Source organism: Leptonotus elevatus, chromosome 3, assembly GCF_054856555.1.
Source record: "Leptonotus elevatus isolate MCC_2025b chromosome 3, RoL_Lele_1.0, whole genome shotgun sequence".
NCBI classification, from domain to species: domain Eukaryota; kingdom Metazoa; phylum Chordata; class Actinopteri; order Syngnathiformes; family Syngnathidae; genus Leptonotus; species Leptonotus elevatus.
In genome coordinates, this window is record NC_141241.1 from 11,307,013 (window position 1) to 11,332,450 (window position 25,438).

At 36.8% G+C, this 25,438-nt stretch overlaps 4 protein-coding genes and 1 long non-coding RNA gene across 9 annotated transcripts in view; 4 read left to right on the top strand and 1 right to left on the bottom strand.

Annotated features, from left to right (window-relative positions):
* The first annotated feature begins 1,287 nt into the window (after window positions 1–1,287).
* Window positions 1,288–5,440, top strand: sec11a (SEC11 homolog A, signal peptidase complex subunit). The gene is made up of 6 exons (XM_086072108.1): window positions 1,288–1,468; window positions 2,987–3,096; window positions 3,888–4,037; window positions 4,117–4,236; window positions 4,938–4,995; window positions 5,076–5,440. The coding sequence occupies exons 1-6, from the start codon at window positions 1,418–1,420 to the stop codon at window positions 5,124–5,126; spliced, it is 540 nt and encodes a 179-aa protein (XP_085928234.1). The 5' UTR covers window positions 1,288–1,417; the 3' UTR covers window positions 5,127–5,440.
* Window positions 5,441–7,074: 1,634 nt separating this feature from the next.
* On the top strand, window positions 7,075–9,799 carry LOC147176933 (neuromedin-B-like). Its single transcript, XM_086072109.1, has 3 exons — window positions 7,075–7,258; window positions 8,392–8,579; window positions 9,136–9,799. Exons 1-3 carry the CDS (start codon window positions 7,093–7,095, stop codon window positions 9,184–9,186), a joined length of 405 nt encoding a protein of 134 aa, XP_085928235.1. The 5' UTR covers window positions 7,075–7,092; the 3' UTR covers window positions 9,187–9,799.
* A 1,024-nt stretch (window positions 9,800–10,823) lies between these two features.
* LOC147176934 (tetraspanin-3-like) lies at window positions 10,824–17,282 on the top strand. The gene is made up of 7 exons (XM_086071069.1): window positions 10,824–10,988; window positions 12,151–12,342; window positions 12,418–12,492; window positions 12,605–12,706; window positions 14,333–14,485; window positions 14,570–14,653; window positions 14,748–17,282. The coding sequence occupies exons 1-7, from the start codon at window positions 10,926–10,928 to the stop codon at window positions 14,838–14,840; spliced, it is 762 nt and encodes a 253-aa protein (XP_085927195.1). The 5' UTR covers window positions 10,824–10,925; the 3' UTR covers window positions 14,841–17,282.
* LOC147176935 (proline-serine-threonine phosphatase-interacting protein 1-like) lies at window positions 17,279–24,280 on the bottom strand. 2 transcript variants are annotated; one of them, XM_086071068.1, is made up of 14 exons: window positions 24,085–24,280; window positions 23,067–23,167; window positions 22,043–22,117; window positions 21,944–21,978; window positions 21,670–21,776; window positions 21,518–21,580; window positions 20,836–20,928; window positions 20,680–20,725; window positions 20,450–20,529; window positions 20,190–20,288; window positions 19,922–20,018; window positions 19,659–19,835; window positions 19,496–19,581; window positions 17,279–18,254 (listed from the first exon to the last, which is right to left on the bottom strand). In XM_086071068.1, exons 1-14 carry the CDS (start codon window positions 24,115–24,117, stop codon window positions 18,123–18,125), a joined length of 1,224 nt encoding a protein of 407 aa, XP_085927194.1. In that variant the 5' UTR covers window positions 24,118–24,280; the 3' UTR covers window positions 17,279–18,122. The 2 variants fall into 2 exon arrangements, with proteins under 2 accessions (XP_085927194.1, XP_085927193.1); XM_086071067.1 differs by lacking the exon at window positions 24,085–24,280 and having other exon boundaries at window positions 23,067–23,345.
* Window positions 21,272–25,438, top strand: part of LOC147176936 (uncharacterized) — a 46,171-nt gene continuing 42,004 nt past the window's right edge. For 3 of the 4 annotated variants that reach the window (XR_015094346.1, XR_015094348.1, XR_015094349.1), the window contains exons 1-3: window positions 21,272–21,384; window positions 21,493–21,582; window positions 23,120–23,257. This is a non-coding gene — a long non-coding RNA (uncharacterized LOC147176936). The remainder of the gene's footprint in view (window positions 21,385–21,492; window positions 21,583–23,119; window positions 23,258–25,438) is intronic. The other variant, XR_015094347.1, reaches the window with a different exon arrangement.

Here is a 25,438-nt window from a genome sequence, read left to right on the forward strand (position 1 = left end):
AAAAAAACCATAGTGAGCCATATTAGAGTACCACCGCGTGTATTAATGAAAATGGGAGTACATGTGACACATCACACTTGACAAACAATGAAAAAGAGAAGCAACTTGATTATGATATTATTGTAGTCACCTCAGGACTCCCTCCAGGAAATTGCACCATGTCAACAATAAAACACAAACGTGACCAACTTGTTTTTCTTCTGTTAGATCAAATTTGTATTAAGGAACATTTATTTTCTGTTCTGTATTTCTTTATCCACAGTATTAAAATGACATCATTTATCATTTCGCTACCATAGACAGGGGATGTTTGCTTTATGATACAAGCTGGCTTATTATAAGCAAACACCACCTTTATTATTTTATCAGCGTTGCATTGGGAATGGTTGGGAGTAATATCAATCATTAACGTGTCAATAATATTCTTCTCAGAAGTTTGAATGTTTTTATAAGAGTTATTATATTATTATATTTTCAAAGACAAAAAAATGCATTGTAAATACAATTATGAGAAAATAAAATAAAATTCAAACTAACATATAAACAAAATTAAACATAAAATTAAAGCAACAAGAAATAAAGTAAGACAGTGGTCAGCCCAGTCACTGCTAGTAATTTAGACATACAGTACTTGTTCGAAAAAGGAGTAGGAAGAAGTATTGACCCTTTGCACGGCATTGACTTCATAATAATTTAGGTTGAATTCCGGCAAAGTCTGCGATTTGATTATTTAAAAACAGCCGGCAACAGAAGATAAGGGGCTGTTTTCAAACTAATGATTTCCAACTTAAGTAAATATCGCGCTCTATGAGTCCCAACTAAATGTGCAACTTCAACTGACAGGCGAACTTTGGTTGAAAGAGTCGATTCCATGGCTCAATGGGCAATAATAACTTTTAATTTGTAAAATAACAGTCGCTAAGTCACTAAGTCGCTCCGGGTCACGCCCACTTCCATTCAACAATCATGTTCTTTCTTCTTTCTTAGTAAGCCAACTATTGAAGTCGATAAACGGTCATATTAATTGTTGGTTTGCCTTAATTTTGTTTTTGTTTTTTTATTAGAGCAAGAGTGGCAAACTCATATCCATTTCCCGAACCACTTATGTGTAAGAAATTTGACATGTAATACAATAAACAAAAGCACAAACGATATAAACAACAAATCGTTTTAGTTGGCTTTGAGCCGGTTGCAGCTTTTGATGTCCACCTTCCCCTCCTCCCTCCTTCCCGCGCTCGTATCCAGAAGCGACAACTCAACCCAGCGCGCCAGAGTAGGCGGGACTTCCGGTCGCTGCGCGCACCCGGAAGACAGGATGTGAGTTTTTGCAGCGCCTGACGCCGCATGCATATGCTCTCCCCCCAAACACGTTTTCATGTGAATTTCGTTGGTTTTTACGCTCTTATCATTTCCCACGATGATGTCGTTTGATTTCCTTGACGACGTGCGTCGCATGAACAAGCGGCAGGTGAGTGGAACGGCGTCACTTTGACTCTTTGTGTAGGGAAGCGACCCCCTGAGCTAACGGTCGCTAGCCGCCGACACACTAGGAAAAAAAGAAAAGAAAAACTACAAACAAATCAGTGTTTTGTTTTTCCTATGTCAAATTAACTATATTAGTGTGACGCTAACATGAAGTTGCCAAGCAGGTTTGAGCAATAGCTAGGTCCTACAGCACTGTTAACTGAAGTTTTCATTGATCATCAAGGAAACGTTCATGGTGGATCAAAATCCTAAACATAACGACCATTATCATGCAACCTAAAATGCCATTAGACCCCCCCCCCCCCCTCAACATTTTAGACTAAAAAGTAACGAACTGCATCATAAATAGCTTAATTTAGCACATGAGGAAAATTAGATTATCACAGCAGCAATATTCACAAATATAAGCTTGGATGAATAATTTCAGAAAAAAACCTAGGGGGAAAATGCAAGAGTGACGTTTAGGAGAAAGAAAAAAAAACATTTACACCAATTTAATTTAGGACAACTGTAAAAAAAAACATTTACATCAATTCAAGCAAGAATAAATATTATTGCGTGTTGGTATTTTGTAAGTAATGCATGTAAATCTATTTATTGTACAATTTGTGCACAAAAGTAAAGTGCATTGACATCAATGGTGTTTGAAAAATTCTAGATATGCCTAAATTGTAATACTGAGAAGCTTAAATATGGATAATAGTGTAAACTGCTATTCTGGGGGAACGAGTTTTAGGTAAACATTGAATTTGCGTTTATCTGTCAGAAATTGTAATTTTGATTAACTTCACAATTGAGTTCAAATCAAGCTTCAGTGCAGCATTCACTATGTACGGTAACATTTACAAACATGACAGAAAATTACATCATACCGTCAAAACAAAAGCTATCAGAGGCTTTATGAGGGAAGCAGTTCTTTTTCAGTAAAGCAAGAGCTACACATATTTGTTTGTTTTAATAATCAAAAGTCCGTTTTTTTACTAATATACATATATTTTTTGTACAAAATGTAATATAAATGTTTCCCCCCCCCCATATTATTGTTAGAGATTTAATTGAGGCTGACTATTCTTCTCTCTAATTATTTGTTATTAAAATTTGCATTGAGGTACTGTTGCCTTCTTATAGCTACAATCTCTAACTCTCACTGCAGTGCGTGGTTTGAGTGTGAATCTTTCAAACTCTCAATGGTGAATATTCTCAGATTTCTATAGTCCTCCATGAAAGCAGGCTCGCGTGTTTTGAATCTAAATGAAGCATTTAAAAACATCTGCCATTGCAAAACTTAAAATATTGTTTTCATTTTCTGAAATGTTACTGACCAATCACCAGTAAGTGAACCATAATTTTGTGCCACCTGACAGTCAATGTTGACAACTTAGCAATGTAAGCGTTTTAGACTGCTCTCGTGATGTGTAAAAAAAAAAAAAGTGCTGAATTGTGCAGGATTCCATGTTTTGCATTGTTAAATAATAAACGATAAACTGCATGTGTGTTGCAGCTCTATTACCAAGTGCTGAACTTTGGCATGATAGTTTCCTCTGCTCTGATGATCTGGAAGGGTCTGATGGTAGTCACCGGCAGCGAAAGTCCCATCGTTGTCGTTCTCAGGTACGTCCGGAAAAGCACCCTCTCAAATTTTTGCCACAGTTTAAAAAAACAAAAACAAAAAACCTTGTCATTGAAAATGCGCCGGTTGCTGTGTCTATCGCAGGCCATTTGTGTGGGGGTCATACAATAGGTTCCAACAAGCATTGGTAGGCTATTTTGAATTCGCGTCACATGACCAAACCCAGAAAACAAGTGAGCCGTGACATCAGCAATGCAAGCTCGAAGGCACTTTGATGTCAGTTTAATCGACAGCAGGAAGTCATTTTATCTGCTTAATTCGTTGTCCACCGTCCATTAATCCGTAAAGATGTTTGATACCTTCTTTTTTTTTTCTCATACCGATACCAGTATGAGTACTCAACTCTTGAGCACTCACCGATACCATTAGTACTTTTAATGCATAACATTTCCCATAAAAAACATCGATGATTGTCTAGTGTTCTTCAAAGCTAAGATATTTAGGAAAGGAAAATAATAATATTGTGAATTTGCAATACTACTGACTCATAGTTAAAATCCCAATTATTGACCACGTTTCAGTGATCTTTAACCGTCTTCTGGTATTTCTTTTTTTCCCCAAAAATAAAAATTTCCATAGTGGCTCACAAAAGCAGCAAGAATAAGAAGCGGCATTGTTGCGACTGTTCATGCTAATTGTTTCCAGTGAAGGCAGAATGTTGACAATGAGCCAGCAGGTGTGTCAGTGCTGGTTTAAAAGGAAACACTGTTGCAATGCTATGACAAGAATGATGTGAAACCCATTTATTTATTTTTTTTGCGTCAAATTTCAGTGGCAGTATGGAGCCAGCCTTCCACAGAGGAGACCTCCTCTTCCTCACTAACCGCGTGCAGGACCCCATCCGGGTGGGAGAGATCGTGGTCTTCAGGATAGAAGGCCGAGAGATTCCAATAGTACACAGAGTGCTAAAGATTCATGAAAAGTACTACTGAATTATGTTTGAAGATGAGTTCAATGTGGAAGTTAAGAGACTAAATTATGCGCACGCTTGTAAATTCCAGGGAAAATGGAGACATTAAGTTCTTGACCAAAGGGGACAATAACGCTGTGGATGACCGAGGGCTATACAAGCAGGGACAACACTGGCTGGAGAAAAAGGACGTGGTGGGACGAGCGCGCGGGTAACTGAAGCGCGCATGCACACACACACGCACACACACACCCCCCCCCCCACACACATAATAGTTTGTTCTCAGGTGTTGTCATAAAAAAGTTTAAAGTCAAAAATACACCAATGATAAAGAATTAAAATTCGCTACTCTAATATCCGTTCGTGATACTTAATTTGGTTTATCATGGCAACAATGACAAAGAGCCCCCCCCCCAAAAAAAATCGAAGTTCCAAATTCCAAGTTGCCACAGTACATTTCATAGCAGCACTTAACTGCAAGGTCAACAACACCAAATGTCAATTTGAGTCCTTCACTAGATTTGGGGATTACGCGCCTGTGATCGCCTGTGGTTGATTTCCATTGAAGGAGGTTTGGATTAAGGGTAGATTGATCCTCTTCATGGGGGTTTTCCATCATGCCCAAGAGGCAAATCAAGGACGTTTCCTTCACGTCCTCTTGACCAGCCCGACCTTGCCTGCTCATTTTATTTGCCCCGTTAAGAAGAATTTCCCCAAGCCTAGCGCACAATACAAGACTATAAGGCTTGCATCTTAAACGATCTTGACAGATTCAAGCACGTATTTTAATCAATAATTTATCAAAGGAAACTTCTCACTGAGCTAAAAAAAGAGAAAAAAAACGACTTTCATACATTAGAAATGAATTAACATACTGCTGTGGAGCCGACTCACCCGTGATCTTTTCTCCAGGTTTGTGCCATATATTGGAATCGTCACCATCCTCATGAACGACTACCCCAAGTTCAAAGTAGGTTTGACCACTTGGCCGCCGACTCGGTGTAAGGCTGAATGTAAACCTCCTAACGTGTCTGCCATGTCCATGCACAGTATGCCGTTCTCTTCATGTTGGGTCTCTTCGTCTTGGTCCACCGGGAGTGAAATCTACGTCCAGTAATGAGAAGAAGAGAAAAAAACAAAACTCCAGTCATGACGCTTTCAACACAGCAATTTAAGTTCCACTCTGTCCAACTTTTCGTTTTGTACCATTTGTTCGAACATTTTGTAGAAATGGGAATAGCTTTAAAATATTTTTGTGAGGGAACAAGGCTATTATTATTTTCAAGTGGAGGATTCTTAAACATTGTTTAAGCAGTGTTTCTTTCTTGTCTACTTATTGTCTTTGAAAACAACAGATGTGAAGTATTTTATGACAATATGAGAATTATTAAATATGGAATCTGGTTACCATCCAATATGAAGCATTTTTATTGCTGTTTTCTGTGTTTCTGGAAGTTATGCACTTGGTAAAGCGTTGTCAATTACCCTTAATGTCGGACAGATTTTCCTTTTCCGTCTTTTATGTTGCCCCCGCTCTATTATTTTTGTGGCAAAATGTGGCGTTTTCCTTATTTTGATGGGCAAAATATGATTTCCATTCAATTTAGTAAACTCATACAAAAAATACACCATATGGTAGACTTTTTCCCCCTTTATTTCTAAAATATTGTATGCTTTAGCTACTTAATTAAAGCGAAATTAGAACATTTGTATTCTGTTAGATATATCTGAGGTCACAATCTTATGCAAAATGTAGCTTGATTTCTGCATTGAAGCTATTCGTACACATTGTCAAATCAACATGAAGACATTTTTACACTTTTTAGCTTTGTTTTGAGCCAAATTGATTAGCAGTTGTCCAACCCTCACAAGGGTAATTTTTTTCAATTTTTGCCCACATTTTCCAGAGATAATTTGCGTGTGGATGTCTCAAGTGACCTTTACACCTGCATCTGATAATTTCCCGTCAACGGCCCCCCATCACACATTAAAAACTAAATGAAGATAAAACAGTTCATTGAAACTGAACTTGTCGCCAAAGATGACCCGATGGTTCTCACTGTCTTCTAATTGAGCTGACATTAAAGCAGTGTGTGCGTGAGAATGGCAAAGGTTATAGAAAGAGCAAGGTACACAGCTGAAACCTAACCAGTTTATCACCTCCAAAGCGTACAAAGTAGCTGTAGACGCTCCCTGTTCCTGAACTTGACTGGGTAGTTTTCAGTTTGTGTTTTGTATGGGTTTTATCCAGGTATTAGATTTTTTTTTTTTAATTATTATTTTTTTTTTACAGTATAGTGTATTTTTATATTTTCATTGCTGGCATGGTGACAGTGGTTAACTTAGCACTCTCGCTTGACAGTCGAAAGTGTCTGTGTTCAAATATTGGCTTACATGCTCTCATGCTTATGGGGATTTTCTCCTGGACCTCCGCTTTCTTCCTTGCATCCCAAAAACCTTGCATGTTACTTGTATGTTCATTGACGGCTGTCTAAATTGTCCATAGGTGTGAAAACATGAGTGTCGATGTTTATCTGTGCGACCAGTCCGGTGTGTACCATTCCTCTTGCTCGAAGTCAGCTGGGGTAGACTACGCTCCCAGCCTCACCAAGTCAACAACTTGTCCAGGTAATCGAGTAAATGCCACTTATCAGAAACGGCTGTTTCTCCATCAAAACTCAATGCAGCTCTGCTTACCTTGTGTAAAGCCACCACTGTTACTAGTGAGGGGGAAGTGCAGAATGGCTCGCTTTTGACACATTTGATTTAATATCCACTTGATGCATGGATACCAACCCAAGACCAAACTATTTGTATACAAACAATCAAATGTCAACGTTTCATAATATTTCCCTAACAAGTCTGTGTCTAATTATATAAACACGATATTCATGAAAGTGTGGGCTAAAAAGTAATGACATTGTATGCACAGTGGTTCATGATGTGCACAGTGACTAAAATACATCATGAGTGGAGGGGGTGGGGCCAGGCCATGGGTGCCTATAAAAGCGGGAATGATGCTCCGTAGAGATGCATACACTCACACACACACACACACACACACACCATGAAGGGTCTGACAGTGAACAACGTGTGCTGGTGCGGCTTCCTGACTTACCTTGTCTTCTTTTCTCTCGCCTCTGTCAGCACAGCAGTCAGCTTCGACCTCACCGAGTTGAGGAATAAAGTGGCAAAAATTAAAGTGAATCCCAGAGGCAACCTTTGGGCAACAGGTAAGAGCAAGCTTTTATTAATTATGTAATAATAGTAAATCATGAAAATAATGAAGTGCATTTTGTATGGGAGCCAAAGTTTAAGTAATGTACGCGATCAATAAGAAATGTGTACAGTGTTGTCATAATATTAAGCCAATTTTTTTAGCCACTTTTTTCCCCTCCCTCCCTTTCTTTCTTTCTTTTTTATCTTTTTATTGACTACTACAATCGTCCTACATATATGAGCATATTCGGTAGACAAAAATGTATACACCTGAAGTGTTCTTTAATGTTTACTAGAGATATTATGATTTCTTGGTAAAATAGATTGCACATATTACTATTCTTATTCATAAATAAATACATTTATTTTTCATATTGCACAATTTACAATTGAGAATGTTTTATTCCACTATTAAGATAATTATTATAATGCAACAGTATTTTCACAATTCAATTTATTTTTACACTAATTATTTTAAATTATGGTTAATATTTGTATTCATTTGTGACTAAGCTTATCGTAAAACCAAAAATAAAGTCACTTAAAGAAATAATTTCATATTTACCACTACCATAATGTCAAATGAAAAATAAGTGCCTTAAAGTTTTCTGATTGTAAAAGAGCAATGTGGCATGCATCTATTTTACTCCCATATTCCAAAAACATGTACGTTAGGTTAATTAAAGAATGTAAAATGTAAAAATCTATAGATTGAGTGGTTGCTTTTCTATATATGCCCTGCAATTGACTTGACCAGTCCAGGGTGTACCACACCTCTTACTCAAAGTCAGCTGGGACCCATGACCTGAATGAGGACAAATTAAATATATGTTTAATTTTAGTCTAATGATAATTTATATGTATGTATATATATATACATATATATATATATATATATATATATATATATATATATATATATATATATGTATATATATATATATATATATATATATGTATATATATATATATATATATATATATATATATATATATATATATATATATGTATATATGTATATATATATATATATATATATATATATGTATATATATATATATATATATATATATATATATATATATATATATATATATATATATATATATATATAAATATATACATGTAATTTTTTTTCTTCTTAAGGGCATTTCATGGGCAAAAAGAGTGTGATGGAAACCCCACTGCTCTCCTCCACTGAGGATGAGGGGGTGAGAGACTTGGAGGTCTCCCGACCGCAGGGACGCAGCGACATCAGCGAGCTTTTCCAGGACTTCGTGCGCGTGGTAATGCAAGCGCAAGTGGACTCGCAAGAGAGCCGCTTAAAATCACAGGTGAGGTCTGTTGCTTGAAGTTTTGCGATGAAAGTATGCTGCATTTGAGCATTGTTGTTTTTTTTAATTCCTTGTGTTATTATTATTATTATTATTATTATTATTACTACAATGTTTTGGTATTTCCTCCTAGAATTTATGCAGTTTTCATTTCTCATTTCCTATAGTATTTCTTTATTTTAACATTACATATATAATAACATTATTATTATATATATATATATATATATATATATATATATATATATATATATATATATATTGCTTCTATCATCCAAATATTTTTGTTGTTTTTGTAATGTTTTTCTGTGTTTACTGTATATTTTTATTTTCTTAAAATTTGTATCAATAGTTTAAGTAATATTAGTATGTTTCTTCTATTATTTTATTCTTTGGTCCTAATATTTTAGTATTTTTCCTAATATTTATATTTCCCTAATATTTTTATTTGTGTATTTTTCATCAAATGGTAAGTTGTTGTTTTTTTTTTGAATATTATAGTAGTTTTGGATTTCAAAATAATATTTGTGTGTGTGTGTGTTTGTGACTGTTACAGGAGGCAGAGATGCTGATGAGGATTTTGGAGATTTACACGCAGGGAAAGTGATGAGCGGCGAACGCCATTTAGGACAGTCCACTGCTCACAATGATTGTAATCTACTCAAATTTTTGTTCCCATCACAATACTCGTTTTTTTTCTTTCTGTTTTTCCAAATGCTACAATATTTGGGCTTGTTTGCTTATGTATAGTCAATGCGTTTTACGGTACCACTGCTGTCACTTTGCAGTAAAAACAAGACACCTGAGGATTTTGACATCACTATTGTGTGAGCAACAAAGCTTCTTCCATTTTCTGCAAAAACACATCCAAAATAGCACTTGTATAAATAAATATAAGGCAGATATATGAATCATGTTTCTACTTGCCTGAATATGTTGTATGAAATCCATATATACTTTCAAACACTTGGTAAAAAAGCGATGAGTTACCATCTCGATCAATAATGGTGAAGTGGCTTAGCTTCTCGTTTTAGCCTTATGCTTGAGTGGTTTAACTTTAGTTAGGGTTATAATTGGGCAGCCTGCAGTATAGCCACTATGTTCTAAATTATTTATAAATTCATTTTATGTTTATTTTGGAGACTTTAGTTATACACTATGTGAGGATACTGTGATAAAATAGAAACATAGCATATGCCAATAAAAAAACATGAATGGATGAAAAAGACTTTTGGCTCTCTTTCCCCCATATACATAAACTGGATATAAATATTTATATATTATAATATTATTTTGCAATGTTGCTGTTGGTGCAATGTGTTGACAAAGTGCTTGTATGAATTAATTTACGTGACTGCGTGTGCAATTACTACTGTCCAATGACGTGTATGAAAATGCAGATCCCTGTTCCTCATCCACTCGCATAACATTACATCCACTTCCTTAGCCAACACAGCACAGCATGTAATATTAACTGTGGTACAAATATAAAAGTTAAGTTCTTAACGAGTTTCAACAAGATGACACAGATACAAGGTCAGAGACACTTTTAACTCAGTAAAACTACTGCTGGTAATAGTGTGACACATTAAAGACAGTGCACCAAAAGGGTACTAATGTCCATGTTAGCTTGATGATATTCTACCAGGATATCTACCAGGAGCATCTGAATAAAAGATTTCAGATGATGATGATTGTTACATATGTATTAGCGATGATGACGTTGGGGGTTTCTTACCATTTTCTTTAAAAACTGATTATTAAATAATTTAAACATTAGGCTAGTGCTGGTGGCGATACTCTACTACCACCTTCTGAACAGATATATACAGATATTTATGAAGTGAGATTAATTCATATTGCCTGTAGCATTTGTTTTGAATAATTAATTAACAACTGACATATTATGTTGAACAATAATATAACACAAGTATCATATTTTATGAGACCAGGAAAAAAATAAAACATAAAATGATATATTGATAAAATAAAATAATATATTGCAATATATTAATGAATAAATGAATAAATTGATGAATGAATATTTGCGAGATAACCAGCTACATTAACAAAATTATACGTACATTGATATTCAATTTGAAACCAAGGCTGGGGCGATTTGGCGTGACATCACATACCACGTGACCTTTGGGTCCCCCTATGCCGCGTTTTCATTGGTCCATCCCTTGAGAATCCGCACAGTGGGGCGGGGCCGCCGAAGCCATTTCATTATCAAAAAAACAGTAAAAAAAAAAGTGCAGCTCTGAGCAGGTGCATCGCTTTCTCCCCTTCGCACACAGACAAAGGCGATTTCTATTTTATTTATTTATTTATATTGAGTGAACGATGGGCCAATGTGGGATTACATCATCTAAAACCGTCCTGGTTTTCCTCAATCTCATATTTTGGGTAAGCAAATGTGACCACTTTTGAGCGATGCGCGGCAGGCATCCTTGAGGACGGACCGATGTTGTTAGCAAGCTAGCGCACTGCGACAGCAGATATGCGCGTTTTCAATTCTGCTTCGTGGACAAGCCGCATTTGAGGTTATTTGTACGCAAAATAGTTCATAATTTAATAGTGCATAATATGCTCAACAATGTGCGGCGCTATGCATTGACTGCGTTGGGAGCCACGACCATGACGTAACGTGGCAGCTGTTGACCTGCTGTGCTACTTAAGCTAGGATGATGCTTCATGCTAGCAGATCAGCATCCCACAATATCAACAGCCAATGGCCACCTGCACTAGTAATGCTCATTTTAATTGTAACCGTGGAAATAATTTAACATTGCGACTAATATTATTGGCGATGATGTATTATGTGTAAATCGGAACGTGCCGTTTTTAAAGTCATGCAATTGTGCGGAAAATAACTTTTAAGCCTTAAATATAAATCACTCAAATGCAAAACAGTAAGTGCGGTGTTACTGTAGTACAGTACAGTAATATAATGCAATAAATCTCTCGTCTCTTTTGTTGTCTTGTTTCAATCAGGAACGGTCACTGTCGTATAGAGTTGATTATCCCTTTGATTACTTCATCTAATAAAGCCCATTTATTGCAATCATTTGAGCATTTTCATGCTTTTTTTCTGGCATTGGAGAAACAAAACACTAACTATACAGCAAAGGCTTGAAATAACTTTTTTCCTTTGCAGAGCAGTTTTGCCAATTAGTGACTTCATTTGAGGAGCAACTTCGTAATTTTTCGCAGCAATGAACAATTTTCTTTTTTTTAATTTAAACAACAGTTTTTATTTCTTAAATTAACAGTGTGCATAGTGGCCAAATCTATTTTCCTGTCTAGAGAAATTGTCAGTGGGGCCATTTCAAACAAATGTCAATTGCATAAATAAATGCATAAACTTCCCCCAACCCCCCCACAAAAAAAACAATGACAGATAATTTTCAAGAAAGATCTGTGCTGGATATGCCGATGTAGCATTATTGAATTTCTGGTTGCTGATCGCAAATGTCCATCGGTCACTGTCGTGAGTACTGATACCTTGAAATAAGGCGGTGTGGGAATATGAGAATTAAACATCACCTGTATATGCATTTTTGTGTAGGCGGCGGCTGGCATTTTGTGCTACATCGGTGCCTACGTGTTTATCACCTATGACGACTACGACCACTTCTTTGAGGACGTGTACACTCTGATCCCGGCCATCGTCATCATCGGCGTGGGCACGCTTCTCTTCGTCATCGGTCTGATTGGCTGCTGTGCCACCATACGCGAGAGCTCCTGCGGCCTGGCCACCGTGAGTGCGCACCTGCCACTTATATTAAGACAGACAACATGATCAATTATTAACTTTTTTTTTTCCTTTACTCAGTTTGCTGCTATCTTACTGCTGGTGTTTGTGACAGAGTGTGTGGTGGTGGTGCTGGGCTACATCTACAGAGCAAAAGTAAGCTTCTTTATAGTTTTTTTGTTTTGTTTTGTGGATGTTAAGTTCCAAAAAGTGAAAATCCGCAAAAAAAAAAAAGATGAGATGGTTTGACAAAGTATGCGTGTTCCAGGCGGAAGAGGAGGTGAACCACTCTATCCAGAAGGTATACAATGAATATAACGGCACCAACACGGACGCTCCCAGCCGCGCTATCGACTATGTGCAGAGACAGGTGAGGTGGGGAAAATGATACAAAGTACTCTATTATTGTTTCTTGTCATTACCAATTCTAAGGTCAGTGCTATGCTTATTGGGGGGTGGTTACTACTAGTAGGGTGGCCTTTACAAATGTTGACAAACAGCAAAAATTGTTTTAATTGTTTTTGTAGTTTTAACTTTAAATTATGCCAGAAATTACAACACCAAAATACTTTATACTATTTCATATCAATACAATATAAAGTTGGTAGTGTCTCAGTTGAGGCGTATCACTTCAATGTTTATTTGACGTCAGGTACTATTTTCAGGGCTTTAGTGCCATCTTGTGGATTCTCACAGCATTACAGAAAGCACAAATACAGCAAAATGGTGCAAAATTTGTAAACTGCTAATAGGCCAGGGCTTATTGTAATATTCCGTATTATCAGTATTTACTATATTATGTTAATTGTAACTGGAATTTGAAAAAACAAAACAATAAAATGACTATTATGAAGAAAGCGCTGAGGCAGACTGGGTGTAGCCGGTGTCGGTTCCAGATGTGATCGGCCTGCCAGATCATATCGGGGTCGCCTAACGAACACGTCACGCTACAGGATTGGCTAGAAATGATCCAATTGATGACAAACATAGGAAAGAAATATTAAAGATGTAATTTAAATAACAAAATGTACGGGCTGAAATTGTAAAAACGTAAATAAACCTAAGAATATAAAAGCAAGATATATTGAACAAATAATAAAATAGATTGAATAAATGATAAATACACATATTAATTGCCTGAGATGTGACAAATATTGTCAATTTAGATTGCTAATGTGGTCCTATTATCATTAAGAATATAAGAATATAAGATGCTAAAAAAAGAAACCAAACCAAAGTGAACACGTCTGAATCGCGCATTTTGTTAGCGCTGCTGTACTGACGGCGCTTCAATCAATTTTTTTTCTTAAAGTATCCTGCTTTTATATTCTTAGGTTTATTTACATTTTGACAATTTCAGTCCATACATTTTGTTATTTAAATGACAATCTTTAATATTTTCTTTCCAATGTTTTGAAGTCAACCGGATTTTTTCCCCCCAAATAACTTTATTGTACAATTGTAAACGGATAATTTCCAGGCAATCCTGCAGTGTGACGCCACCGGTAGGCGACCCGCGATACAATTTGACAGCCCGATCACATCTGGTACCGACACCGGTATGTCCGAGTATCAAGAAGGATTACTGAAAGCCTAGGAACCAAATTTATGGCCCAGATTGAGGGAATTCATTAATGCGGGCAGGAGTTTACTACAGGTCAATCACAATAAGCAAGCTATTACGTTTATGTTTAGTTTCCTGCTAAATTTTCACGAGTGCACATTTGCCCAACACATTTCCAACCATGACCTCACATATAATGGGAAGTGCCTATTCAATTTTTTTTCTTTCTGCCATTCTGACTGAATAGACTAAATAATGCTGATAGCCATTTATACTTTTAAAGCATGTCAATGTCTTCTGAGAGACTGATATGTGATATATGAATAATGCTGTGTTATCAGCGGCATCTATGAACTGCGATTATTACACTTAGTACCCGACCCGTTGTCTACTCTGCTGATATGTGAAAACGTGTCCTGCGTTTCGTTTTAGCTTCACTGCTGCGGTATCCACAACTATTCGGACTGGAGGAACACTCGCTGGTTCAAAGAGTCCAAAAACAACAGCGTCCCTGTCAGCTGCTGTCAGCCCAACATCAGCAACTGCACCGGCACCCTTGCTCGACCGGCAGACCTCTACCAAGAGGTGCATGCACACACAACAAATCCAGTGTTGTTTTCCTTCAATAAATAAATGTTCACTGACCCATTTTGTTTTTTTTTCTTTTAGGGTTGTGAAGCTCTGGTTGTGAAGAAGTTAAAGGAGATCATGATGTATGTCATTTGGGCTGCGCTAACTTTTGCATCTATACAGGTGAGGAGGAAACGAGTCACAAAATGAATAATTAGTTTGTAGTATAAATCCTAAATCACAAAGTTGTCCAACTCCCTCTTCCGTGTGACTCAAGATGCTGGGCATGCTGTGCGCTTGCGTGGTGCTCTGTAGGCGTAGTCACGATCCGGCGTACGAGTTGCTGGTCACCACCAACAGCTACGCTTGAGGACTCGCATGGCCAGCATCGGAAGGCAAGCGTCACCACGTCATGGTAGATTTCAACTGTAGTTCTATATTTAAGCTTAGGTATATAAGCTCAAGCACACCTTGCACAATTCAATAAAGTAGCAAACACTGGCGACGTGGTCCCAACACGAGGGACCAATTATTTATTCTTATTATTGACATGCTTTTTAAGCTCTTTTTATGTTCCTTTCCCGACATGCTTTAAAAAGCCAGCATATAAATGGCTATCAAAATTATTTAGTCTTTTAAAAATAAAAATGAGCTCGTTCAGTCAGAATGGCAGAAAAAAAAAGAAATAGCTGCTTATAAATGAAATCATGGTTGGAAGTGTGTAAGGCAAATGTGCACTTGGAGAATTCAGTAGGAAATTGAACAAAAAAAAGAAAAATATTATTTTGGACTATATGCTCTGGTATATAATTTTGAGGGGAATTTTGGCATTTTGAGGGGAATTTATTTGACAAAAACCAAGAACTGTAGAGCTTGGACTGTCACCCAAAATCAACGTTCACTTATTGTGGATGTGTTTGGAAATATGCTCCAAGTGTGCTCTGTTTCACCTTCCATTTCTTCTTTTACTTTCTTTTGGCGGTTAGCAAATACTTTTGGTGCATTACCGAAGGTGGCCACTATGGGTGGGAATCTTTGACTGTCTCATGATTCGATTCAGATTTTTGCGATTCAGAATTGATTTAAATTCAGAATGATTTGATTGACAATTATTTCTGCTTCAATTTATAGATGTGCAAAGAATCGTCACAATCGACTCCAGTCTGATTCGCTAATGCTAATTAGCGCGCTATTCGCGGCACTTTTATCACTCAAAAGAACGGCTATTCATACAAAACACTTCAGGAATGTTTACAGAGAAGCGTCTTAACATTACTCACCTGCATATGCTCTTCCTACGCTGCAAAAAAACAACAACTTTTATTGTCATAACTTGATCGTGACTTTTTCCTTCTACTCTCTCATGTGGCTACAATTTAACAGTGTATCAGAATGCGCGGCACCACACTTCCCCTAAGTGGCCAAATCGTGCACAACATGAACAGCGCTCCCAATAAAGCAGTATAACATTTTAATACAATCGTTTTTGGGACATTTAAAACCGATTCTGAATCTTACTAAATGAGAATCTGTTTTTTTTGTCACACCCTTAGTGGCCACCAGTGGCAATGCACCAAAAGTATGTACCAACCCTCAAAAGAAAGTTAAAACGATTAGGTAACAGGGATTTTGGGTGCCAGTCTGCGCTTTAATTTTAATATATAAAAGTCACCAGACCAGCCCATTTGTGAAAAAAGTGTGACTTACAGTCCGAAAAATACAGCAATTTATTGTGGTTGAAATGGAGTAAACCCTCGCATTAGTGCACTCTCTAAATCAGTGGTGGGATCAGTTTGGTATCTAAAACACAATAATAATACAATTTGTCATGCTGACATTAGTGCGGGCCAGTTTGTTGGACCTGTGAGGTGAATTTGAAATCATAGGTTGAAGAAATAATGACTCCTATTGCTAACATATTTTAAATAATAATGATCAGCACTGATCATGAAGGCCCTGGGCAGATTAACATTGACATGGCAGCGCATAAAGGCTGAAATCTTATTGGACAGAAATCTAAGGTCTACATAACACGTCCTGGAAGCTGTGTAGCTAAGAGAAACGCTGCGAAATGAAAGAAAATAGGGGGGGGGGGGGGGATTCATATGATTTTAATGGAACAAATGTTAACAAATGCAGGTAAGAGCTTCTAAGTACTGATTAGGACAGCAGAGAAGAAAACAAAACACTACCTTAAAAAAATGCATAGTTACTAGCCAGTCAACATGTTCTCATTATTGCAGCTTGTTACTTTTGTACAAAATCCTACACAATTTGTGTGAGAACCGGCTATGCATGGTTGGTTTTTCCTTATGTGCTACTTTGTACTGTGATTGGAGCTTTGAAGACATTTTGTGAAAGTTTTGATGTAAAACAAATATATTAAAACCAGTACAATTTGTTATTTTCCCCGTTAAAAAAAAGTTTGATTTAGCAGTGAAGCAGATATTTTATATTTCCTGTTTTGTTTTCATGCTGTGAATTTAGTTCTGAATCCGCTTCACTGTTGAAACACTGTGAATATATATAAAGTGGGAGCCAGTTGGATCACCAGTTGTAAGTGTGGGTGTATAATCAGTATTAAGCGGCCCCTCCTTGTGTTTCATTTTTGTAGTTTGTTAGTCATACACCCAATAGTAGGAATGGCTTATTTTATATATAGTTATTTTTCTGTGAAATTGTGCAAAGTTTTCATTTACTTAGAGCTGTACGTTAAATCCAAAATATTTTGCTGGAGGTGCGGAAAAAATAAATAGTAACAACAAAATTGTGTATAGCTTTGAAGAGGAAACAAATAAAGTCATACACTTCAGTTTGACTGCTCCTCATTTATTCTTTTTCATTCACGAGTTGAAAGAGTGATGGAAATGTAAAATTTGTAACATGCAAAAAAAATACATTAAAAAACTTAAAAAATAAAAATAAAAAGCTGGAGCAAATTTTGAACATGCAAAAAAAAAACCTTTAAAAGACAAAAAAAAAAGTTGGAGCAAATTTCGAGGCCCAACGTATATGATAGAAATACGTTTTTTTTTTATCATGATGCACTCTTTTTCTTCAAGCAGACATTACGTTGTTTTTTTTGTTAAACAGTTAAGCCATTTTTCCAGATGCATACCAACACGATAGGTGTCCAATATGAAAAGGAGGATACAATGTTGTCATGGCAACTGCTGACAATGTTGGCTTTTACGAGTCAGTGTTGCATCAAACTTGTTTTAGTTCAGGATAAATTTGGAACTGCATGTTGCTTTAACGTAGTGAAGAGGAAAACATTTTGCACTCTCCAACTTTCTTGCCTTAAGTTTTATTGTTTGTCTAGAAAATTGTTTTAAGTACACCTCTGCATAACATTGTATCCTGAACATTAAAGAAAATGGAAAAAAAATAACGTACAACAAAGAATAACTTTAGTAACATTGTTTAAAAAAAAAAGAAGATTTTTTTTAAGTCTGTAACAGAAAATATTTAAAATGCATCAATTTACCTGAAATTCAAACAACAATTAAGTGCCACTGCCACCTACTGCTGTAGATGTGCAATTACATTTTTTTTCTAGTATGGCAAAAAAAAAACATGGACAAGGACTTGCCTGTTTTGGCATATGGCTTCCTCTATTTTAATTTCATCCCCCCCATTCCTGTGAGCCAGTTCAGAGTTTGCCTAGATAGTTCCCAGGCACAATTCCCTCCTGCCCATTTCTCTCCACAGTCCACCAGCCATCCTCACCACGCACCAGGACCTGAACCACATCGCCTCTTTGGACCGTCAGCTCATCTTCCACCTGAATAGATCATAGAACAACTATTAGTCGGCATTTTGGTGCTACTAGTAATGTTGAGGAGGATACAGTACTTAATGTATGAAACATGCCTACTCATTGGGCCTAAGAGTAGTTTACTCGTAAGGATTCATACTTACTAGGCCAAAAGTGGCACTATAGTGCCACCCAAATTGAGTCAAAAAGGGACCAACTCAAACGTGTTGAGTTATTCAATTAACCCAAATAGTTGGGTCAAATGAATAACCCACACAACAACCCAAAAGTTGGGTTACTTTGTGGGTTATTTATTTAATTTGACCCAATTTTGGGGACGGGTTAAATAACAAAAAAAGTTGGGTCGGTTCATTTTTGATCATTTCAATTGGGTTATTCAATTTACCCCCAAAATGAGGTAAAATCAATAATTCACAAAACGACCCAACAAATTGGCTAGCTTTGCGGGTTATTATTTAATTTGATTTTTGGATTTAATAAGTCAAAAAAGTTGGGTTGGTTCATTTTTGATCATTTCAATTGGGTTATTCAATTCACCCAAAAAGTTTGATCAAATCAATAATCCCCAAAACGACCCAACAAATTGGGTTGCTTTGTGGGTTATTATTTAATTTGAACTGTTTTGGATTAAATAACACAAAATGTTGGGCTGGTTCATTTTCCACTCAATTCAGTTGAGTTATCCAAGTTGCCCAAAAAGTTGGGTCAAATCAAATGAATAACCCACAAAACAACTCAACAAATCGGGTTGCTTTGTGGGTTGTTATTTAATTTGACCCAACGTTTTAAATTAAATAACTCAAAAATGTTGGGTCGGATCTTTTTTTTTTATACCAAATTCAGTTGAGTTATCCAACTTGCCCAAAAGTTGGGTCAAATGAATAACCCACAAAACTCAACAAATTGGGTTGCTTAGTGGGTTGTTAATTTGACCCAACGTTTTGGAATAAATAACTCAAAATGTTGGGTTGGATAATTTTTGACTAAATTCAGTTGGGTTATTCAATTAACCCAAAAAGTTGGGTCAAATGAATAACCCTTTGCTTTGTGGATTATTAATTTGTTTAATAAATCAAAAACTTGGTTCAATTGATTTTTATCCCAATTTGGGTTATTTTTTACCCAACTGTTTTTAGAGTGTAGTAGTGATTAAAAAAACAACATTACAATTAAGACGAGTGAGAACAAAGTGCATGAAGTACATGAAGTGTGATCTCAAAGATTTGGAATAAATGTTTTTCATAGACCTGCGCAGTATAGTTATAAAGTGCAATATAGGCATCTTCCTCCACCGCTGGCTGCTGGAGGCCCAGCAGGGATGCATACGACCCATCTGAAGACATCACATAAAGCGGATGATGAGGAATTGTCCTTTCAATACATCATTGCTATAAACGGCACAGGACATACCCTCGTCACTAGAGGGCAGTATTGAAGGGCGACTGACAGCACTGTTCTCCACAGAAGCTTCCAGAAGATGATCCGAGGTCCTCCTCCTAAGGTCTTCCCTGCCCCCTGTGAAGTGGGCTAGGCCATTTTCATCGGATGTGGTCTCCCTCTGGTAATAGCTTTCAAACACGATGGGCTCTGTGAATTGTCCATAGGCGTGAATGAGAGTGTAAATATTTTTTGTCTACACACAAAAATATGGATGGAAAAGTGTGAGAAATCACCTGGTGGATGCCAGCCCGTCCTTTTCATCTCAATGAAACAGTTGTTGTCGGTGGTGATGTCACAGTGCTCCAGGCGCTTCCTAACCTCCTCAAAGAACTGATAGGAGATGATAGAAAGACCATTTGTTGGAAATCAAAGGTTACACTAATGTAATGAAATCGTAACAGAAAATGGGTGGAGTTAAATTGTTTCAGGCAATTTTTTCCCCCTAATGAAGCTTCCGGCTAGCTACCTAGTACACAAAAGTCACCAAGTGTGTGTGCTTGCCTCGTCATCTTTGACGCACTGCATGGAGATGTGATTGCAATGGTCCCACAGGGTGCACCGGAGCAAGCTGATGCGATCGGCCTCCATTTGCTGGAACACCTACAAGAGCACATCCACATTTTCAGCATCAGGATTTGTTCCACTTTTAGCTGATTCACTGCACATGATTCGCATTTCCCCAAATGAGGCAGAGTGGTGTCAATAGAGAGGAAGCGGGTGAACTTCCTGCTTGTGACGGTGTGTAAAACTTGTTGAGCTACCTCACACGTGCTTCTGTGTGTTTCCTCCCAGTCCTGGCGAACACTTTCCAGCTGGTCGATGTTGGTCAAGTGCAATTTCTCTGTCAAAAAGTTGGGATATCATTCAATCTCGCAAACGCCTGCTTGAATTCATCATTGCTCAGCAACAATTGCTTTCAACAAAACAAGCCTGGAGAAGTGTTTATTTACAGGCAGTGAACAAAAAAAGGGCAGATGACCAAGAATTGTACCTGCTTCACACGCTGCCTGTCTGAAATGCTTGGCCCTATGCCGTGCCTGCAAAAACAGAAACCATTTCATTACAAGTAAATGTAGCTTTAAAAAAAACTGGGAAAACCTTATGTTTGTATTTTTTAAATTACAGCATATTAATACACACACAATACCTTTTCGCCATTTTTGACTGCATTAGCAGTCTTCTCTGACGTCTGTTCTGCCTCGTCCGCCTCCTTGCATCTTGCTTCATAGTTTTTCTTTGACTGTGGGTTGAGAGAGACAAAGTTCAGTCATTTACTATGGATAGGCAAAACATGGGCAGATATTAATATTGGTACATATAATGAGCAGTTGAAGTTTTATTTTTTGCATAGTTTGACAACAAAAAATCAGTTTTTGGGGAATTTTCAATGCTAAGAAAAAAAAACACCATGACAAAATCTACATCACACGATAAATGTATAAATTATGAAACTATTGCGTGTACTATATTCTATTTTTATATACGTATTTTAAAATATACTTTTAAAAATACATCCTTTTATTGTTACCCTTGGAAGATATTTTTCATGTTTTATAAATAGGCATCGTAAGATGGCTGCCCTTTGGCGAGGGGCGTGGCTTTGGTCAGGGAGGGAGCAGTAAGGCAAGCTAGCAGGCTAAACATTAAAATCTTGCTAGCAGCTCCAACGTCATTGTATCATCATCATCACTAAAAGGCAAGACTTTTTTCTTGAAAAATGACAACTTCATTCTTGTAATATTTTGAGTTTGTACTGGTGCAGCAACAGATATGAATTGTGTGTCTCTCGATCGGCATTCAACAGGTTGTTCCAATAGTGTCATCATTACCTCCATGGTTTTCCTGAACGAAGACACCTTTCTCTTCTGCACTTTCTCCATGATGCTTTCAAACTGTGAGGAAAAAAAACCTGAGAACTACGACCTTGCATGTGATATAAAAACTCTGTATAAAATTTCCCTCCTAGCAATTTACCGTGTACCTTCTTTCTCTGCTCTTTCTGCCGCTCTCTGAACGCCTCCACCTTTCTCACCTCCTCTTTCATTGCTTCCGATAATTGGATGTGAAAGTTTCCCATGTTCTCCATCTCTGCAACCAAAAATAACACGTAGTATTGTGGCTCTTTACACAAGACGGTTTCCTCAATCAGTGGTCGTAGGCTATTTATTTATTCAGCTACAGAGAATGTCCATCTTTCATTTTGGAGTAAGCCGTTTATTGTGGAATGGCAGAGCTGGATAAGTAGTCTGACTTACGTGTTTTTAGTTGCTCGAATGAGTCTTTCAGAGTGCTGCATGGGAGAATTGGGAGATTGTGTTCAATTATGTTTGTCAATGAGAGAAGCAGATGTCTACCTGATCTCTGCATGTCCTCCAGCTTTGCGGGCTATCGTCACCAGTTCACGCCCGTACTTTTCGTCTGCTGACGCCCTGTGCATGAAACACTAACAATAGTAAACACTTGTGACACTTAATCATATTGGTACATTTGTACAGTCACAAAATGATGGACAAAACAAGAGCTATTATGAAAATGCTGCCATTATAAAGATATTTATGCTTATTTTCAAACTAACTTAGACATTGAGGTCTGTTGCATTTTACAATAATACTATAATTTGTTAAATATACTTATATTTTGTCATATGCAAACATGACTAAAGCGAAGTGGAGTCTGTCTGTGTTGCCATAATGCACGCAAGGTTTCCCAATTAAAAAAATAAATAAATCGAATTTGAAGCAGCATCCAGCCAAGCTGTGCCAAAACAGTTTATATGTTGTTTGACAGTCATACTAAACTATTTTATTTATAATTTAACATCTATCCATGGATGAAAAGGCATAGCATAGTGAGTCTCTGTCACAGAAATACATGAGTAGTCAGTGAATTGGGCAGCCTCTCAAATATTCACATCTGCTTTTTATATCTTGCATGTTTCCTCTCTTTGTATCATTACGAGAGGTGACAATTTTTTTGTAAATCATACAATACAAAAGATTTGTAAAATAAACAATTTTATGCTGCTTATACATAAAAAAGATTTTATTATGAATAAAAACAAAACATTGGGAATTAACCATGATGTTTTTGTTATTGTAGAATAAACAATCATTATTTTTACATTTGCTATTTTTCTAGTAGACAATGTCTGCACATGTATGCCTTAAAAAAAAAATCGAATGTGTCCCCTAAGTACAATTGTTTTCTCATACCCTCATTTAAAGCTCACTGAGCTGAAGTCTCACGTGATGTCATGCATGATTCTGAACCGCATAACTTCAGTGGCGTTCGACCGTAGAGGATTCACTGTATGTTTATTGCTGTGTATATTACTGTGCATGTGCGTAATAATGCACTTTGAGCAACAATAATTCATACCTCATCCTTAACAACTCTTCCACATCTTTGCACATTTGTCTTCCATCTCGCAGGCGTTGCACCAGAGCTTCGTAGCCAGCATGGGAGGTAAAGTCGAACCCCTGTGAGGAGCATAGACCACGTGCTGTTGCGTAAAAACAGCGATCGCAATGACGAGCATTGCTCAGCAGCTCTTGCCACATGTCCTCAAGGTAATTCTACACCCGTCGTTGGTTAAAAAAAAGCAGAACTTGGCTTTTTGAGTAACTCTGAGGGACGGTGCCATACAATGCAGATTTAGTGATTGTTTTTAACTGCTAAGAGGAGCATGGTTACTTAAATTATTATTATTTTTTTTAAAGTGAAAGTTACTTTTTGTGCTGATCAATGTGAAGGCTTACACGTCTGCTACATGCTTCTGAAATGCCAAATTTGCTAAAATCACCATTGCATTTTATGTTATGATCAATGATAAGGAAATTCATCTATTATCTATTATCAGCTAGGAAGCAGAAAAATATCGATATGCAACACTTTTTTTGAATGAAAATCTACAATTTTCAAATAATGACAACATTCTGAGGAAATCACAATGTCTAATCGCTCATGAGCTATTTTTAGAACAGGCCAATGGGCACCATGTTGATGACCTTTGCTGTGCATTATCAAGACTACAAGTTCTCTAATATTTGTTGTATTAATGTCCTCCCTGAATTTCTTCATAAAAATGTACGTACGGTATTGTTCATTTTTATTTCACATATTAACCTCAATACATGAATAACTAATTGGTTTATTTTAAATAATAATACATTACTAGATTAAAAATATTCATGTTAATTTAAATGTATCTTGTTCCATGTTTTGGTAATACAATTTTACTACACTTTTACGATATTGTCAATAAAGTAAAATAAAAAAAAACATATTTTTTGCCCACACCTGCTTGAAATAATGTCATTATTAATAACACAATTTACCTTCAGCATGTGACGCGGGCCAACTTTTAAAGTAAGAGACCACAACAAAAGTGACTTACCCAGAAAGCATCTCTGAACATCAAACGTGTCATCGTCTAGTTCCTCAACAAGTATGAAATCCTCTCGCTTGAAGCTCTTTTCACAAAGTAAGAAAACTATTTTACAAAGTGTAGCCACAAGTTTGAGGATTTTGGGTCACTGGGCACTTTGTCAACTCAACTCCCCGACATGCAGTGAGTCATTTTGAATGAGGAAGAGCTTCTATCCCATGATGTCACTGATCACGTGTTCAGCATGCTGGGCCTCTTTCAGTACGCTCTGGGAGGACTGTTTGCAGTGTGTGCAAATATTAACGTTCGTTCAACCGACTGCTTGGATAATATTGACACTGAAAATGGTTTGCTGACCAGTGTACTGTTAATCACAAGAATGGTCAATGTGCTGAAAGCTACAGTATGCAGTAATTTTAGCAGTAAATAACAGCATCGAGGCAGCTCTGTGTTGTAGCGGTTAGCATGGCTGGCTCACAGTCTGAGGTTCTGGGTTTGAATCTCGACTCAGGCGCTCCTGTATGGCGTTTGCATGTTGTCTGTGGGCACTCTGGCTTTCTTCCATGTTCCCAAGCAAGAAAACTGTCCAATGGTGTGCAGGGTTGGTGTGAACGGTTGTTTGTTTATGATATTGAGGGTGCTGTGATCAGTCGGCCAATTTTCGTGAACGTCTGTGATCGGCCGATTTTTGTAAAGTGAGGAAGTCCGTGATCACTGATCGCCTTAAATGGGCGATTGATCACCCTAAGTGGCCAGTTGTTCAAAATCATTATGTACTCTAACCATTTAGCAGCTGCAAAAAATGAACAATGATGTCACATTCTATTACAGAGAATGACATCATAACTTTCTTCCTTTTTTAGTAACATGACGTAGTCAATAATGCAATATGTAGATTTTATATATATATATATATATATATATATATATATATATATATATATATATATATATATATATATATATATATATATATATATATAAAAAAAAAATATATATATATATATATATATATATATATAAAAAAAAATATATATATATAATTTAACTTTCACCAGCAACGTCAGAAGCATTGCAAAATAAAACGAAGAATTGGGCTGTGTTGTTCATTCTCCGTTAATGTAAGGTTAAATTCTTAACCCGCCATTAGCTAACCGACCAGTGTGTGTTGTTCAAGACCTGGTTAGTCACGTGGTTAGTAAACACCACTGTCAAAGTTAACTGTGTGGTTAACGTACTGGTTAGCACCAATTCCTCATTTTATTTTTTACGGGTCTTCCGGGTTCACGGAAAAATGGATAGCCAAACGATCCCAAGTATTCCTACGAAGAAAAGAAGCAGATTTGTTTTTTTTAATACAGAT

Coding starts and splice junctions, on each gene's coding strand:
- sec11a (XM_086072108.1), top strand. CDS start 1,418: ATGATGTCGTTTGATTTCCTTGACGACGTGCGTCGCATGAACAAGCGG. Junction 4,237..4,937: donor GTGGTGGGACGAGCGCGCGG/GTAACTGAAGCG, acceptor TCTTTTCTCCAG/GTTTGTGCCATATATTGGAA. Junction 4,996..5,075: donor ACGACTACCCCAAGTTCAAA/GTAGGTTTGACC, acceptor GTCCATGCACAG/TATGCCGTTCTCTTCATGTT.
- LOC147176933 (XM_086072109.1), top strand. CDS start 7,093: ATGAAGGGTCTGACAGTGAACAACGTGTGCTGGTGCGGCTTCCTGACT. Junction 7,259..8,391: donor AGGCAACCTTTGGGCAACAG/GTAAGAGCAAGC, acceptor TTTCTTCTTAAG/GGCATTTCATGGGCAAAAAG. Junction 8,580..9,135: donor AGAGCCGCTTAAAATCACAG/GTGAGGTCTGTT, acceptor TGACTGTTACAG/GAGGCAGAGATGCTGATGAG.
- LOC147176934 (XM_086071069.1), top strand. CDS start 10,926: ATGGGCCAATGTGGGATTACATCATCTAAAACCGTCCTGGTTTTCCTC. Junction 12,493..12,604: donor GCTACATCTACAGAGCAAAA/GTAAGCTTCTTT, acceptor TGCGTGTTCCAG/GCGGAAGAGGAGGTGAACCA. Junction 12,707..14,332: donor TCGACTATGTGCAGAGACAG/GTGAGGTGGGGA, acceptor GTTTCGTTTTAG/CTTCACTGCTGCGGTATCCA.
- LOC147176935 (XM_086071067.1), bottom strand. CDS start 23,248: ATGTGGCAAGAGCTGCTGAGCAATGCTCGTCATTGCGATCGCTGTTTT. Junction 21,581..21,669: donor AGAAAGAGCAGAGAAAGAAG/GTACACGGTAAA, acceptor TTTTCCTCACAG/TTTGAAAGCATCATGGAGAA. Junction 19,836..19,921: donor GACGGGCTGGCATCCACCAG/GTGATTTCTCAC, acceptor GACAATTCACAG/AGCCCATCGTGTTTGAAAGC.